At 34.5% G+C, this 18,845-nt stretch overlaps 1 protein-coding gene across 10 annotated transcripts in view; it reads left to right on the top strand.

Moving 5' to 3' along the window:
- ZFYVE16 (zinc finger FYVE-type containing 16) overlaps positions 1-18,845 on the top strand; it is a 56,750-nt gene that overhangs the window by 19,112 nt on the left and 18,793 nt on the right. For 8 of the 10 annotated variants that reach the window (XR_014326107.1, XM_082836461.1, XM_082836463.1 and 5 more), the window contains 11 exons: positions 1,150-1,246; positions 3,989-4,150; positions 6,297-6,439; positions 8,299-8,674; positions 9,890-10,012; positions 11,105-11,260; positions 12,287-12,511; positions 14,738-14,820; positions 15,944-16,048; positions 16,628-16,775; positions 18,423-18,503. Coding sequence is in view for 9 of the 10 variants with exons in the window: in XM_082836461.1 (XP_082692587.1) it covers positions 1,150-1,246; positions 3,989-4,150; positions 6,297-6,439; positions 8,299-8,674; positions 9,890-10,012; positions 11,105-11,260; positions 12,287-12,511; positions 14,738-14,820; positions 15,944-16,048; positions 16,628-16,775; positions 18,423-18,503 (1,699 nt within the window). In the remaining variant the exon portion in view is untranslated. Of the gene's footprint in view, positions 1-1,149; positions 2,139-3,988; positions 4,151-6,296; positions 6,440-8,298; positions 8,675-9,889; positions 10,013-11,104; positions 11,261-12,286; positions 12,512-14,737; positions 14,821-15,943; positions 16,049-16,627; positions 16,776-18,422; positions 18,504-18,845 lie in introns of those variants that run through there. The other 2 variants (XM_082836465.1, XM_082836462.1) reach the window with 2 other exon arrangements.

Raw genomic sequence — 18,845 nt, 5'->3', positions numbered from 1 at the left:
CATACTGGGAAATGAGGAACACTGATTTTTGTGAAATCTAAGAATACGTTTCATTCTCTCTCTAACATGAACACGTCAGATGCACGGAATTCAGTCAGCTTCCAGTTTATCCTTGAATACTTAATTTCAAGACTACTCTGCAGCTAGTGTTATGCTCGATACTTGAGATAAACACTGAGAAAAAAAGCAGATTGGCTTGCACAAGGTTCAGAACGCTGAAGCTGTGACCTCATTTGTGTTCTGACTATCTTAATAGTCTATGGACTCAAGAGTTGCCTCTAGAAATAACATTGCGTTTTTTTCAGCATTTTCCAGTAATATGTTAGTCTCAGATCAACCCTACTCTCTTTTAGAAAAATAACATTCTACTTGTTTTTCTTTTTTTTTTAATTGAGTATAGTTGATTTACAATATTATGAAAGTTTCAGGTATCGAACATAGTGGTTCACACTTTTTAAAGATTATACTCCATTTGTAGTTCTTATAAAATACTGGCTATATTCCCTGTGCTGTACAATGTATCCTTGTAGCTTATTTATTTTATATTTAGTAGTTTGTACCTTTTAATCCTCTACCCCTATCTTGCCCTTCCCCACTTTCCTCCTCCCGATGGTAACCACTAGTTTGTTCTCTATATCTGTGAGTCTGTTTCTCCTTTGAATAACATTCTCCTTTTAAAAGTTGTAAAGGAGGGGGACTTCCCTGGTGGTCCAGTGGTTAAGACTTTGTGCTTCCACTGCAGGGGGCACAGGTTCGATCCCTGGTCGGGGAACTAATAAGATCCCGCATGCAGCGTAGCGCGGCCAAAAAGTTAAAAAAAAAAAAAAAAAAGTTGTAAAGGACCACAGAAAGCTTTTAAGTTATGAACTTATTCATTAAGAAAGTTTTTGTTCCCTTCCAATTAACATAATTGATTTAAAGGAATTCTCATCAGAGATACAATTTTAAATTACAGAAACCTCATTTAAGTAAAATAATAAAAATAAAAAGAATCATTTAATAATTACCTATGATTATGGTGATTAGAAAACTTGTTTATGTAATCAGAAAAATGGTTTTTGGTTAGAGTTCGGGTCTCTCCTCCCCCTGCCTCCAGTTGGTATAAACATGCTTGAAACAAAATCAAATTTGATATTTTGTCCTTTATAGGTATTTTGCGGTGTCTGTTGTAATAGGAAGTGTAAATTGCAGTATCTAGAAAAGGAAGCAAGAGTATGTGTAGTCTGCTATGAGACTATTAGTAAAGGTGAGTATTACCCTGACACATCTTCTTCCAGTAATTGAATATATCTTAAAAACAACTGGATTGTGACAAAGATAAACTTCTTTATTTTCTTAAGGCAGGGACCTAGTGTTGACTTATCTGGCTTAGGTGGGACATCCCAAGGCTTGGTTTCTCTTCTTTTTGTTCTACTCTCACAATTATTACTACCAGTGTGGAAAGGAAGCGTTCAGTTTCTGGAGTGGCAGTTCATTAACTTTTAACAGGTACCAAGTCCCTAAATGCTGCATTTCATCTGCCTATTTGTTTTTGTCACCATCATTGTCATCCTCATCATCTTAATCTAAACATTTATAGAATATCTACCAATAGATAGTATACAGTCTTACATATTAATAGCATAAGGCAAGATAATAGTTCCCACCTTATAGAAAATTACAACCTAAAGTGGGAATAAAAGATAAAGTATAATATTTATAATTTTTATATAAGTTCATAGGACTGTCACACTATTTGCACATTTTTGTCTTTTATATATTTTTTTCCCTTCTCAGTTTTAGAATTTTGTTTGTGTTTCCCATTGTTTCTCTGGCTCCTTAGCTAGCTTACTGTTATCAGCAATAATCTTACTTGAGTTCTCACAGTTTTGTGTGTGTGTGTGTGTGTGTGTGTTTTTCTTCAAATACACGTTTGTTCTTTTGAGTACTTCTTGGCATTTTCAAAGATTTGTTGACAGTTTAATTCCCAGCAAATATTACCTGGGACTTTTAAGACCAGGCCTGTGCGCTAGCCCAGGTGCTGCTTCCTGTTAGCCAGGAGAATAAATACCTGATAATAATTTGTTTTTCTCTTTTGAATGAAGATAAATTTTTTCAGCAATTCTTCAAAAAGCTCTGATGTGAGTCTGTTAGCCTGAGGTAAGCTGCTTTACTCCCTGCTGTTGACCTCTGCTCTGGAAGATAATAGAGTGTAAATCTTCTTGTATTTCCATATTGCCACCAGTGTTTATGAAGAATTTAAGTGCTTGTAGTTGTTTTGTTTTTTGCTTATGCTGTTTCAGTAGCCTTTAAGACTACTGCTGGTGCCATTAGCCAAGCAACCTGCTAGAGTTAAGAAATCTTAGAGCAAGCTCCCACATAATTATCTCTCCCCATTTAAAAAATAAAACAGCCATGAAGATTTGAAACATTATTTGAGTTGACAGGTCAGACTTTTAGGTGAACATTAAAACATATTGACCATAAGGATCCAGGAGAGGAGAAGATTTAGTCACTGAAGAGACTTAGTAGGATAGTGAGATCAAGCATTGGTTTATCAAAGAAAATATTTGGAATGGATTTATTTAGTTATCTGTTTTATTTATTCTGTTTTGATATCCTATAGCATGTAATTTCATTTATGGCTCTGTTTATCATTAATTTATACACCACAGGAAAACGTAAATAAAAGTTATTTTAACTCCAACTTTAGAGTTGAAAACAGTAGACATGATCATTTAAAATAATGTTACTAATAAGAGGAGAAAGATGGTTCAAGGGTTATAAGACAAATTCCACAAAGAAGAAAAGATAGTTTCATCAGAGATTGTGGATAATGAGGAAGTTGTGCTGAGACTGTATAAGTTTTAAAGAAGCATGCATGTGGGTGCCATCACATAAACTTAGAGGAAGTTGGAAATTACTTTGAAACTCAAAGTACTGTGTTTGGATTTTACTTGGTTAGTGGAAGCCATTGCATGAGGGTGCTAATTCATTGGCACTTGAGGAAAGTTACTGTAATAGTGGCAGCATTTATAGCAGATCAGTTTGGAGAAGTGCTGAAGGGAGAGGTACCAGTGCTGTTCGTGTTATTTGGATGAAAAAATCATTCAGCAGTATTCAGGCAGTGTTCTGTGCTTTGCAGCTCCAGCTGAGAACAAAATATATTCCCTGTTCTTATGGAGCTTTTGATCTCATGGACCTTATGAATGTGAGGAGATGTGGACAGAAAGCAAAGAGAATATCAGATGGTGATAATATTCTAAATGAAAATAAAAGAGTATAAGAGGGACAGATAGTAACAGACTGGTGGCAAGAGGGAGAAATTTTAAATGGTGGTCAGAATAAGGGTTTATGATAGTATGATGTGTAAGCAGAGACCTGAAGGAAGTGAGAGAATAAAACCACGTGGAAGAACTTTCCAGGCAGAAAGAATAGTAAGAGCAAAGACCTGAAGCTAGAACAGTGCTTGCTTCCCTTGTTGAAGAACAAGGAGGGCTCAATGGCTGGATTCTAATGAGCAAGTAGGATTTTAGTGAGAAATGATGTCAGACAGCTAACTGGGAAAGCAGAGGAGGTAGAAATGCAGACTATATAGGGTCTTGTGGGCCATTGTAACAACTTAAATTTTCATTCTACTTCGGAAGCCATTAAAAGATTTTAAACAGAAGAATGATGTGATATGATTTATGTCTTAGAAGAATCACTAGGAACTATATTGGAAATAGACTATAGGAGTACAAGGGCAAAATCAGATGGTCATATTAAATAACAATGATTTTCTTTAGTAGATATCAAATATATGCCAAAATTATATTGAAATAACTAATTGGTAGCTTATACTGAAGTGGAGTGCTGCCAACTAAAAGTAAGGATATTATCTTTGCCAAGTGCCACTTCTTAGTTAGCCATTAATTTCTTTCTCCTTACAATTTGAAAAATAGAATATTTATCATGATTTACTTTGAAGGTCAAAAACACCTGAGATCAAGTTTTTTTCCCTTTATAGCTCAGGCATTTGAAAGGATGATGAGTCCAACTGGTTCTAATCTTAAATCTAATCATTCTGATGACTGTGCCACCATCCAGCCTCTTCAGGAGACTCAAACATCCAGTATATCTTCACCTACAACTTTACCAATCTCAGCACTTAAACAGCCAAGTGTTGAAGGTAACTTGAAGAAAATGTTGTGTCTAATATTAAAGATAAATGATCAAAGTAGAAGTTTTCTAGTACTGACAGGATCTAGTGAGAAAAGAGAAACCAGACTAGCTACCAGAAGGAATTTAATACAGGGAACTGGTTATACATGTACGTTAGAAGGGTAGAAGAACAAAAAGGGCGTGCTCAAGTGACTCAGAGATTAGTAAGTACAGGAAGCAACCACCATCCCTAGGGTTGGGAGAATGCAAAGGGAGAGGCAGTATTACTAGAACCCCGTGCAGGAACACCAAGAGATGCTTGGTTCTCAGACCTAGTATTCAGGGATTAGGGTACCATGTCACATGACTGGTACTGTGACTTCTAGAGGAACACCAAGTGGCAAATGCTGGGACCATCAAGGAGCCTAACAGGGTTGGTGTTCAGATAACAGAAGGAGTGTCCCAGGCTTGATGTAAGGAGTACTGAAGATCACAGGACATGTGGGTATATCTGGTGGTGCCGCTGCTGCGTAAGTCCTGGCAGGAACTAGAAACAGAAAGATTTCCTTCTGTTCCCACCTTCCAGTCTCCAACCAGAGCCTGTCATTGCTGGAACATGACCAGAACCAACTAGCAAGGGGGTCTGGGAGTTGCACTTTCCAGACTTCCAGCCTGTCATCAAAGAGCACCATGTGGAAGGGTGGGCTTGGGTTTGAGAGACAATAGGTAAATAACTGGCATGTCTCCCTTTCCTTAAAAATCTATTTTTAAATGTATATTTTACCACAATAAAAAATGTTTCTTAAATCTTTTAACAAACTTCTAAAGATTTAAAAAATCTTTGGGCTCTCTGTTTTTTTACAGCCTATTGTAGTTTAGGATCTTGAGTAAAGCCTGTGTAGACTTTTTATTTATTTTTTTAATGTTTAAAATTGAAGTATAGTTGATTTACAATGTTGTGTTAGTTTCAGGTGTACAGCTCAGTGATTCAGTTATACATATACATATATATATATATATATATATATATATATTCTTTTTCAGATTCTTTTCCCATATAGGTTATTACAAGATATTGAGGATAGTTCCCTGTGCTATTCAGTAAGCCTGTGTACACTCTTAAAAATAAACTATTAGTCTGTAACATGCTAGAAAATAACTAATTGTCAGTTAGAGACAAATTCAAGTATTTCTGTCAACTATTTTTGATCTCAATTATTTCTCACTTAATAGCTATTTTCTGTTTCTCATTATGACTTAAATAATGAGTTTCAGCATATATGGTTATATATTATACCTCTAAAGATGAATGAATCTGCTTTTAAAAATATTTATTCTCTTATATTGACTTTTTAAGTCATTAAATTATAAAGTATTGCAAATACAAGAAAGATAACCTTATTTAATATGTCCACCCATGTTGCAAAAATTATACATATATGATTCCAATTTTTTCAGTGTTATCTGTATTATGATATGGAAGGTAGATGTTGGTCCTTTTGATGTTTATATGTTCTAAAATCATCTGGCAGGAATTTTCATAACCTTCCTCCGTGGATGCTTTTTAATAAAAGAGAACAAATATTTATGCTGCTATCTAGTTATTTCCTCCAAATTTGAAAGGAAAATATTAATAAATTTCAATATCAACATTATAAGAACAAAGCATGTTATGCTTCTCTTGTTAAGTAAGTTAAAGGTAGGAAACGACCTCTGATGCACAAGTGATTCTGTTTCTTTCTTTAGACTTTTTATGCTTCTTTCTCTTGTTCTTCATACTTTTTTCCCTTTGCTTGTCTACCATGCTCTGTTCTGTTCCATTTTCCCTCCCTGTGCCTTAGTCCCTAAATTTTATTCCACACTCACAAAGTTAGCCTTAATAATATAGGCTTTAAATCTGCCTTCAATGTTTTTAAGGTATAACCTCTCCTGTCCACTCTTTTTCTGAGTACGGGATTCCTAGGGCCAGCCCTGCCTTTGTATGAATTAGAAAAAAACTTCTACTCTGGGTAGATGAATCACAAAAGGCCATTTCTCTAGGCCTTGAAACCCTGAGAATGCAGGGCTTGCCAATGGTTAGCAAAAAGCTTTTGAAAATGTTTCCTGACCCATTTAGTATTAAATCATTGCAATATTATCAAATTAAAATGCTTTACTTTTTAAACTGATTCTAGGATTATGCTCCAAAGAACAGAAGAGAGTATGGTTTGCAGATGGTATATTGCCCAATGGCGAAGTTGCAGATACAACAAAATTATCATCTGGAAGTAAAAGATGTTCTGAAGACTTTAGTCTTCCCTTACCTGATGTGCCACTGGTAAGGAATCTAAAGAATGACTTGTTAATTTAATAAAATTTTATTTTGTAAGTAATTCCTTGTGTGATTTTTGAGAGTACTTTTTTTTTTAAATGCTTTGAGCTTCATAAAATGAGAAACATATGATGTATGAATATATTTCAGATTTTACCTTTTTTTAACGTCAGTTTAAGGCAGTGATTCTTAAACTTTTTGATCTAAGGACCCTTTATGCTCTTAAAAGTTATTGAGAACCCCAAAGAATTATAGGTTATGTGGGTTATGTTTATTGATAATTACTGATATAAAATTGACAAACATTTAAAAAATTAATTAAAAATAAACTCATTAAATTAATAGAAATAATATTTTTAATGAAAAGTTTTTGAAACAAAAGTTTAGTGAGAGGAATAACATTGTTTTACATTTTTGTGAATTTCTTTAACGTCTGGCTTAATAGAAGATAGATTCTCACATCTACTTCTAAAGTCAGTCTGTTGTGATATGTTTTAGTTAAATTATATGAAGAAAATCCTAGGACCTCACTGACTTCCTGAAAGGGTCTTGGGGACCCCAGAGATCCCTGGACCACATTTTGAGAACCACTGGTATGGGGAAATAGAACTGAAATTTAGTAAGTTAATTTAGACTAATTTGTTTAATGATTTTCAAATATTCAGTAAAGTACCTGATGGTAGTATTTATGTTTATACAAATGTGCTAGGTGTTAAATAGAAGATACATAATATAGAATCCCAGCCCACTAATAACTCTCATTGTAAAGTAGCAAAATACTCATAGAAGCAAGTATTAACACATGAAGTAGGAATGCTTTTTTATTCATTAAACAAATATATATTGAGCATCCCCTCTGAGCCAGTTACCTGGTTTATCTTGGGTAAAGATACATCAGACAAGATGGATGTGTATCCTGCTCTCTTCAAGTTCACGTATCATATAAACTTATGTTGTTTGTCAGTAAGAGTTCATGAGCTCGGGTCATTTGTTGAGACGTGGATGGATCTAGAGACTGTCATACAGAGTGAAGTAAGTCAGAAAGAGAAAAACAAATATCATATATTAACGCATGTATGTGGAACCTAGAAAAATGGTACAGACAAACCAGTTTGTAGGGCAGAAGTTGAGACACAGATGTAGAGAACAAAGGGGGGAAAGCTGCAGGGGGGTGGGCGTGGTGGTGTGATGAATTGGTTGATTGGGATTGACATGTATACACTAATGTGTATAAAATTGATGACTAATAAGAACCTGCTGTATAAATAAAATAAAATTCAAAAATTAAAAAAAAAAGAGTTCATGAGCTAGGTTTTACAAGTAGCTCTAATTACCAGAAGTATGTTTCTTAGCTAGCACCTACCCTCAATCAATAATTTAACAAAATGGAATTTCTATAGAGGCTAGTATTACTTGAGTTCATAAACAATTCTCTATTGACTTAGGTTTGGCCTGTCCAAAAAGAAAGGGGCTTACTTGAAGCAGACTTGAGGTGTAGTTTATTCCAGGTGGTAACTGTTGTGTAGTATGTCGACCATTTTGCTTCCTAACCACTCCCCTCCCTGCCTTCTCCCTTTTTCCTCTCCCTTGCCACCCCCCAGCCAGGCTTTTTTGTCTATTAGGAGGAGTGCCTTGAGTTGAACTAAGTGTGCTCACTTTGTGGTAAGGTATAGGATCCTGAAGTTCTCCTTGCCTCCTTTTTCCAGTCTATAAAATTAGTCATAAATACCTACCTGAGCGTAGAGTAAAGCTAAACCTGTGCTCTTGAATTTAAAGAACCAAAATGGTACTATTTCTTGGGAAATTTGGCTTCTGAAGAAAGAAACTATGAACTGATTTGGGTTTTTGTTTTCCATATTTTACAGATGATAAACACAATGGATCATGCCCATTCTACTACTGTGGAAAAACCAAACAGTGAGGCAGGCGATATAAGAAATGAGATAATTCAAAGTCCTATTTCTCAGGTTCCATCTGTGGAAAAACTGACTACAAACACAGGGACTGAGGGGTTGCCTACTTCTGGCTCTTTTACACTAGATGATGATGTTTTTGCAGAAATTGAGGACCTATCAAGTCCTACTGGTGTCTTGGTTAACAGTAATTTACCTGTTGCTAGTATTTCAGATTATAGGTTATTGTGTGGTATTGACAAGAATGTTTGCAATAAGATTAGTCTTCTACCTGATGATGAGGACAGCTTGCCTCCTCTTCTGGTTGCATCTGGAGAAAAGGGATCAGGTAGGATAGCAGTTATTTAAATTTAAAAAGGAGTTTTTTTTTTTAAAGAATATATTGATGAATTTTGTCTGTGATGTATAAAATGTATTTTTTTAAATTTAGACAGTGTGGTTGAAATATGTACGACGGCATGGAACTCTAGTTTACAAAAACTCTTACTGTATAAAAACAAATTCTAAAAAGATCTGACCTTTTGAGTTGATTTGAATGTGATTCACTTATCTCATCTGGGTCCCTAATTTAAAATAAGGCAAAAGTCCAATACAACAGGGAAATTCATAGACTTTTAGTCCTGTATTAGTTTTGACTCCATATCATTTTTTTTTTTAAGGAACATAGTACCTAAAGAAAAGAATATTGGACTGGATGACAAAGCTAGGAATTTTAGTTCCTCATCTGCTACTTAATACACGTGTGACTTGAAGCATGCAATTTAATCTCTTGGGCCTCAGTTTCCTTTGTAAAAGAAGAGAACTTAGGTGGTCTTTAAGGTCCTTTCTAATCTGGAGATTCTGTGGCTATCTCCCACCTTGGAGTAGTTCCCTAGGGATATATCCTTGTTACCCAAGGCATTATGCTGAATCTTACATGAAATGATTATGTTCTGTGCATGATAATGTAGGGGAATGAAGCCTAGGATCTCCGTTCTGAAAGTAGGAGCCATTTCATGATCCTATTGATAGTGGCAAAAATATCTTAAGCCCTGTTCTTTGCATGCCATGTATATTTTCCTGTTGGTTGTCAAGTTCTTTTTTCACCACTTGTCACTGACATAAGGCATATGGCAGCAAGCCATATGTACAAGCATGTATAACTTGGGTCTAGACTACTTTCACAGCTGTAAATTTCAGAATTTATAATTGGAGTGGCTGGCAGATAGGAGTCCACTTTACAAAAACATTTGTTTTAAAACTTTAAAGGTACTAAAATTGTATCAATATGCTGTTTAATCAACATATTTGTGCATAGACTATATATAATATAATTGATCAGGATTTATATGTATTATAATATTAATATCTTTACATAAATTGAAAAGTAAAAATTAGAATATAACAGTTGTCCAGGTGTTGATTGATTTTATAAAACGTGTTTGCTTTTGCTTTTAAATGTGATTAAGCCATTGGTGGATTTATAAATCTGTTTTTTTCATTATAGGCATATTTAACAGGAAGACATGTTTATTCTAATTAATATATTATTTTCATGTTTTAGTGCCTGTAATAGAAGAACACCCATCTCACGAGCAGATCATTTTGCTTCTTGAAGGCGAAGGTTTTTGTCCTGTTACGTTTGTCCTAAATGCTAATCTACTTGTGAATGTCAAGTTAGCATTTTGTAAGTAATGATTCATCTTTCTTTGCCTAATTGGTAAGCAGGATTTCTGAATAATTAATCCCATTGTCTGGTTAAATTTAGACTGGCAATGGTGAAAAATAAGCAGTATTGGATATTGGTTTTTGTAGCCAAATATTAATATAAATAAATTTTGCAGTTTTATATGCAGTGGGACTTGAAGTAATAGCTTAAAGATTTTTACTAGTGTCCTTCATTCAGTCCTAGGTTAAGGCCATGGGCTTATAACAAGCTGTATTTTGATGTTCATGATACAGCTGACCATATATATATATTTTTTGAATTTTGGAATTTTATTTAATTTATTTTTTTATATAGCAGGTTCTTATTAGTTATCCATTTAATACATATTAGTATATATATGTCAATCCCAATCTCTCCAGCTGACCATATTTCATATAGCTTTTAGGTAAATTGAAATTTGCTAATTGAGATAAGCAAGAATCCTGATTTAGTAACAATAAAGACAGTTTTAAAGTAAATGACACTAGACTTAATTAAAAGTAAGGAAGTAAATATTTCTCAGTAATAAATAGTCCTCAATACTCAATAATGCATCTCTTAGCTTTTCATTCTCTTTGAAACTAACCTGATTCTTACCCACTACATTTCAGCTTGTTAGTGCATCTTTTATTTTATTGTTGTTTATTTATTTTTTATTTTATTTTTTGCGGTATGCGGGCCTCTCACTGTTGTGGCCTCTCCCGTTGCGGAGCACAGGCTCCAGACGCGCAGGCTCAGCAGCCATGGCTCACGGGCCCAGCCGCTCCGTGGCATGTGGGATCTTCCCGGACCGGGGCATGAACCCGTGTCCCCTGCATCGGCAGGCGGAGTCTCAACCACTGTGCCACCAGGGAAGCCCTACTGTTGTTTATTAATTGACTCCATCAGATAATTTTTCATCCTTTCTCTTTTTTATATTAATCTCATACAATTCAATTTAAAGTTTTTGTGAGGGGAATGTTGGGAAACTAAGGAGTTTAAAAAGTTGTGCTTCATGCAAAGGAGAATTATATTTAATTTTTTTGTTTAATAGAAGTTGACATTTATAGTTGTACACTTTTGTCACTTAAGATTCCTCAGACAAATATTGGTACTTCTCAACCAATGGACTGCATGGCTTGGGACAGGCAGAAATTATTATTCTATTGTTATGTTTGCCAAGTGAAGATACTATTCCTAAGGACATCTTCAGACTCTTTATCACCATTTATAAGGATGCTCTGAAAGGTATACCATTTTATTTTGAACTGTTCAGACCAGGGGATGGATAAATTAAGGGCATTTTTGCTTTTGGCTCTGCTAACTGTACTAAAGAAATATTTTGTGAAGAGATTGCTGATTACTTAAAAGAGCTCTGTCATCATTTTCAGTCTCCTTAAATTTAGCATTTTATGTAATTAGTGTCTTTATAGTTTTTTAATTTTAAAAGTGAAAATATATGTACCTTCTTGGTCTGTTTATGTGTCTACACAATAATCCCCCCTTATCTGCGGGGGATAAGTTCGAAGACCCCACTAGCTGCCTGAAACCACGAATGGTACTGAACCCTATCTACACTGTTTTTTCTATACATACATACCTGTGATAAAGCTTAATTTATAAATTAGGCACAGTACGAGAACATCCGAATTGCCAACAACACTTCTCTTGCACCTTGGGGCCATTATTAAGAAAAATAAGGGTTACATGAACACAAGCACAGTGATAACTGCAACAGTCGATCATAACTGAGACAGCTACTGAGTGACTAATGGATGGTAGCATATACAGTGTGGATATGCTGGACAAGTGATTCACGGTGTGGCTCACATCCCAATGGGGCAGAGCAGGATAGCGAGAGATTTAAAATTTGCTGTTTATTGAATTTTCCATTTAATATTTTTGAACTACAGTTGACCAGGGGTAACTAAAACCATGGAAAGCAAAACTGTGGATAAGGGGGGACCACCGTATACTTTTCTGTCTGTATAAGATTTGGGGGACATGATGATGACTTTTCACTTGACCATGAAGTAAGGAGAAAAATTTTAAAACACTTAACGGTTAGAAACATTCTCAAATTTCTGTTCACAATTCCCAATCTTCAGGAATAACTGAACTTTGTGCACACAAGGTATTCAGTGCTTCTTCAAGAGTGGAAATAAATAGAAAATATTTTACATTGCTTTTATTTAAGTTTATACTGGGACATTCAAACTCATAATGCTGCTTCAAAACAACTTAAAATCTTTTTATAAATGATTTTATTTCTAGGAAAATACATAGAAAACTTGGACAGTATTACCTTTACTGAGAGTTTTCTCAGCAGCAAGGATCATGGAGGATTTCTATTTATTACACCTACTTTTCAGAAACTTGATGATCTCCTGTTACCAAGCAATCCTTTTCTTTGTGGAATTCTTATCCAGAAGCTAGAGATTCCCTGGGCAAAGGTTTTTCCTATGCGTTTAATGTTGAGATTGGGTGCAGAATATAAAGGTAAGTTTTAGAATAATAAGCTAAATTACATAGGTTCAAATATACTGAATGTAAATAAGAACTTCAGATATCATTAAAATAAATTTTTAATGGATTAATGGGACTACTTTTGTTTTGATGTACTTTTAAAATTCTAAAACAGCCCTCCTCTACTACCAAATTAGTCTAGACAAACTTGCTATGTCCTGAGTTTCTAGATATTCATAATTATTATAATTAACTTACCTTAAAATTTTTTTTGAATTTCAGAAAAAAACATAGAAAACCTTGAAAAGTTTTCTTAAAAGTATTTGCTATAGGGAGTTCATTTTGTTATGTTGCCTACATATTAAGAAGGTAAATGCCCCCCCACCCCATGTGTGTACACCATAAAGCCAAACATAAATGGTTGTGAAATAGTGGTCCAGTCTTACGTGTATGGTTATTTCTGAGTTGAAATCATTTCTGTGTTCAACTGTCTTTGAATTCGTACCTTTTCTTTATCCCTCACTTTTTTAAAGAATAATTTATTTGTTGCATGTGAAGTACATCACATCTAAGGAAAATTTAGGCATTTGATTCTTGTATAATTTAATAGTTATTTTCTTGGAGGAAAATTAAATGTAGAGAAGTTATAAAAGTTACCATTACTATTTCAAAATGGACAAATTCAGTGAAAGAGATACTCATTTAAATCTATTTGGCAAACTTATTAAACTCTCTGTTCTGAGGGGTTGGTCCTTACCATTTAAGATTTAAATATGGGATACTATTAAATTGTGGTGCAAGAAGTAAAAATTAACTTTCATCTCAGGTTTTGTACTGTGTGAACCAAAGAGCTTAAGAGACTTCATTCTGAGCCAAGTGTTTCATCCATTCAGCCTAACGTTTTGTCTCTGATACTAATATTTGAATGCTATTTTTATGGAAGGTTAGATCAAAATACTTAGCTAATCTTAATCAAATGAGGATTACCTACGCTTTTATGTTGAGACTATTTGCAACACCATTACATGTTGGATTAGATGATTTATGAGGTCCGTTTGTAACTGACAGAATGTCATTCTAAGCCATAACCTCTTGAAAATTACTGTTTTAGATAAAATTACCTCTATCAAGTTGCAAAGGATGCTCTCTTATTCATAAAAGATGAAGTAAAAAGTCAGCATTTACCTTAATCATATTGTTTATCATTTTAATATGTTTTACCACTAATTTATGTTTCTTTCTGTACTCTCTGTCATCCAAATAACTTAGTTGTCCTTTTTAAAACTAAAATATATGCTTGTAATAGCAAAGATGTGAGTTGCCCTGACTTATTTTTTTTAAATAGATAATGTCATGTGTGTTTTCTTAGACTTTTAAGGAGGTATGTTTGTATAATATGTATTAGAGAGGTTTCTTTGCTTAACCTAAGCTGAGAACTGAAATTCTCAGGTTAATTCTTGGGTTAAAAATGTGTCTGATTTTTATCATCATAGAAATAGTCTTACCTTCCTTTTTTCACTTTCCTTTTCTTCCAGAATTCCTGCTGCATTGCCACCAAGGTACTTTTCCTTTTTGGTGCGCAATATTTATAGTGTCCTAAAGAAACAGAAAAGTAGTTAGGTGACAGAGTCCATATCACTTCTTCTCTGCATTGACTTCTCTGATTCTATGTGTTCCTTTTATCATGCTGACCCAAGAACTATAAAAGTTTACTATCACCCATAAATTCACACAATTGAACGTTAATTACAAATGCCTTAAAAATCTTGAATTCTTCATATTTTGCTTTAAATTATCAGAATATTTCTTTTTAAATTATGAGAACTTTACGTAGGTCTAGCCAGTTATGGTAATTTTCTAGCCATCATAATGTTTGGAAACAACATGTATGATGAAAGATTAAATGCTTTGGAATCAGGCCAAGCCTAGTTTCATATCTGTTTCACCAGTTATTAACTTAGAAACCATAGGCAGGGTTATTAATCTGTGTCTCTACTTCCCCATTTGTAAAGTAGGGATAGACATACTTGCCTCATTGGGTTGTTCTAGGGTTTAATTAGGATAATGTATGTAAAGGTCCCAGTTCAATGTAGCATCTGGTAGATACATGGTATGGGTTAATGTCATTTCTTACTTTCTCCAGAGAACTGATTGAGTGGTATTTATCCGTAATGTTTGACAAATGAAAATTAAAGGCAATAAATTTAAGATTTTTTGGTTTTCTGTTGATGGTAACCAGTTTTCTATTCTTGTGTATAGCATATCCTGCTCCTTTAACAAGTATCAGAGGCCGAAAACCTCTTTTTGGAGAAATAGGACACACTATTATGAACTTACTTGTTGTGAGTAATTGAACTGTTTTATTAAGTGTTCTTATATTGTTACTTTAACAATTCATTAAGCAAATTTTACATACTTATATTTTTCTATTTTAATTTGACATATTTGGTATAATGAAAGTTCATTTATAATAAATCCTAATTCATTTAACATAAATGGCCTCTGTTTTTGATGAAGTGCTTTTTAGAACACGTCCTAATTTATGTATACCTGATTCAAATTGCCTTTTGATTCATTCTGCTGCAGTGCTTACACATTTAGGTAATGTGAGATCCACACAGTTGTTGAAGGCTTAGTAAAAGAGTTAGTAAAGTCAATCAATTTGATGATTTTGAGCAAACTGTGGCCCAAGTCACCTCATTTTTAATAGGAAGTATTGGATTAGATGATCTCAGGTTCCCTTCCACCTCTAATTTCTGTAATTTTGTGTTTACCTCTTATTATAGAAGTGTATTTCAGTGGACTTGCTTTTTTTTCTTTTAATTAATTAATTTTATTTTTGGCTGCATTGAGTCTTCGTTGCTGCATGTGGGCTTTCTCTAGTTGCAGCGAGCGGGGGCTCCTCTTCGTTGCGGTGCGCAGGCTTCTCATTGCGGTGGCTTCTCCTGTTGCGGAGCACGGGCTCTAGGCATGCAGGCTTCAGTAGTTGCAGCACGTGGGCTCAGTAGTTGTGGCTCGCAGGCTCTAGAGAGCAGGCTCAGTAGTTGTGGCGCATGGGCTTAGTTGCTCCGCGGCATGTGGGATCTTCCCAGACCAGGGCTCGAATCTGTGTCCCCTTTATTGGTAGGCAGATTCTCAACCACTGCGCCACCAGGGAAGCCCAACTTGCTTTTATTTATCCATGTTTGGTTTGAAAATCTATTGTTTTGGAAGATCTGTAACTAGAAAGAGATCACCCTCAAATACTACAGAATTCTTCCTGAGAATGATAATCTTTATTATTATTGTGGAGTAGCTGGAGGAATTAGCTGGTTTTTGAAGTTGCTATTGCTTTCTGATGGTGTTTTGATAGTTATGTATCACAAGTTTTAAAATGATGGATACTCTTAAAAAAGGACTGAATGAATGGGTAAATGTTCATGGATAGTAGTTTAAGATTTATGGAACTATCATTATTTTATGTAGGACCTTCGAAATTACCAGTATACCTTGCATAATATAGATCAGCTACTGATTCATATGGAAATGGGGAAAAGCTGCATAAAAATACCTCGGAAAAAATACAATGATGTAAGTATAATTGCTTTATTCAAGTCTTGAGATAATTATTGAACATTAGATTTCTTTAGAAGTGTGTTACATTTGTTTTGAATTGGACTAATACATAATGACAAAAAAACTTATTTTGGGGCTTCCCTGGTGGCGCAGTGGTTGAGAGTGCACCTGCCGATGCAGGGGACACGAGTTCGTGCCCCGGTCTGGGAGGATCCCACATGCCGCGGAGCGGCTAGGCCCGTGAGCCACAGCCGCTGAGCCTGCGCGTCTGGAGCCTGTGCTCCGCAACCCGAGAGGCCACAACAGTGAGAGGCCCGCGTACCGCAAAAAAAACCAAAAAAACACTTATTTTTGAAATTTTAGATTTGTTTCCTAATAGAGGATTTGTTTAATCCTATTTTTTCATTTTTTCTTACTCTTTTGTCTTTTAATTGAGGTGATTTTATTTTAAATCATTTGTTTCTATCACATTCTCAGGGAGTTGTCCAGATTAAAGCTTGATAAAGGTGGTCAGAAATGTGACTCTTGAATTATTATAACTAATAAAGGCAAAAATGTTAAAAATGTTTCTAAATGCGTATTGTTTTTTCCCAGGTAATGAAAGTAATAAATTCTTCTAATGAGCATGTCATTAGCATTGGAGCTAGTTTTAGTACAGAAGCAGATTCTCATCTAGTCTGTATACAGAATGATGGAGTTTATCAAACACAGGCCAACAGTGCTACTGGCCATCCTAGAAAAGGTGAGTATTGGTTCCTAGTGTCAATCCATAAAACCATCTCAAAAAGTAGAATTCCTTTCAAAGAGGAATATACCTATATGTAGATACCTTACTTATTTGCTGAATTGATGGTGATGAAACAGTATGCTTTAAATTTTTAGCTATACAAACAAAAAAATTGCTTCTAATATTTGTGTTTATCTTGGGCAACATTAGGTTTAAAAACTTGGAATACAGTATTTATTTTGATGTCTTCAGGCTTAGTGTGTCCCATATGGTGGGTGTCTCTGGAGTGAGGTATTTTTTGCCTTTGTTTGCTCTCTGCTCCAACTCCTCTTAGCGGGGAGCACAGGGTAGATAGGATGAAGAATGATTTATAAAACTGTTAAGTGGCTGGGAATATAAAAATGATAAAGATGGTGATGTGAATGACATTACTCGGCTGAATGGCCTCAGTGACTGCTGTGATTACTAAATCCTTGCATTAGAGAGCCTAACAAATTGAAAGTTAAGTAAGTATTCCAAAAACTTAATACATTATTGTAAAATAACACATTTAAAATAGTCAGACATTCTGGCTGCTAATAAAAATTTTTCCTCTGATTATAAAAGTATGTATACTCATCTGTAATAAGCTTGGAAAATATGTTTGAAGAAGTAGTAAAAGGAAAAAAGTGCCAAAATATGGCCTTTGTTGACATTTTAATATATTTCCTTCTTATATTGATATATATGTTAAATAGATGATTTTATACTGGATATTTACTTTTATATTGTGCTTTTTTAACTTAACATGCTATTGACATTTTTGTCATTAAAATTTTACAGCTATTTAATATTTATTTGATGAATATTTACGTAGTATAAAATTCAAAAGGTATAAATATTCACACTGTAAAATCTCCTTTCCTCCCTAGACCCTCAAACTACCCTCTTCCCCTCCCCACAGGCAACCAAACCAGTGATATCAGTTTCTGGTATATCCTTTCAGGGATTTCTTGCTTGTATGTATATGTAAGCAAACACCACCCCACCACACACATACACACACATACACCTTTCTTCCACTTTTTTAAACAAGTCATAACATTTGTTCCATTCTGCACCTTGTTTTTTCTTTTGGAGATTATTCTTTGTTAGTATATAAAGAACTTTCACATTGCACATAACTTTCCACTTTATATGTGAACATCATTTAATTGTCCCTTATTAATGGACTGTTGCTACCAATCCTTGGCTGTTCATAAAAATGCACTATGTATAACCTTGTATATGTGCCAACATTAATTCCTAGAAATGGAATTTGTATGTCAAAGTATAAATGTGTTTGTAATTTTAATAGCAATTTATCAAGTTGTCCTCCATAGAGATTGTTCTGATTTATGCTCTCCACAGTAGTGGATGTTTGATTTTCCACACCCTCACTTGATAAAAACACTGTAAATAGTACAACAGCCATCAATTATTAGATACAAACATTAAATAACCTTTATGAAATATTTTATCATAACTTTATTTTGTTTGGTATTTTTTGTTCTAATATAAGTGGTATGGGCATGGCGTTTATCAGGTACTTAAAATATGCTATGCTCCACATTATGCATTTAACAAATATCATATAGCATAAAAAGAGCAGTTTAAAACATAATTATTGTATTTTTTAATTAGTGACAGGTGCAAGTTTTGTGGTATTCAATGGAGCTCTAAAAGCATCTTCAGGATTTCTTGCTAAGTCCAGCATAGTTGAAGGTATGAGTTTCATCTTTAAGATTTGTTTAATGTAAAGATGTTTTTCATCTCCTTTTAAAAATGTATTTGATACTTAACAAAAGAATATATGTAAGTTACAAAGCATAGTACAACAAACTTATGTGAAATCATCACTCAGCCAAGAACTAGAACATGACTAACATTTGGGCCCACCTCAAGCTTGACAACTCTGCCTTAGCCTGCATTTCCTGCTTGTGCATAGCCTAAAGGTTAGTCTGAGGTGAGAGCTTAGGGTCTTCTCAGGTCTTTCCTTAGCATGCACACATCCCAAGCATGCACACATTATTGCACATGCATGGGGCCTTCTAAATTCCCAGATAT

This window comes from Leucopleurus acutus (assembly GCF_964270905.1).
Source record: "Leucopleurus acutus genome assembly, chromosome: 3".
NCBI classification, from domain to species: domain Eukaryota; kingdom Metazoa; phylum Chordata; class Mammalia; order Artiodactyla; family Delphinidae; genus Leucopleurus; species Leucopleurus acutus.
The sequence above is the reverse complement of the archived record's forward strand: the minus strand, read 5'-3'. Positions and strand labels throughout refer to the sequence as shown.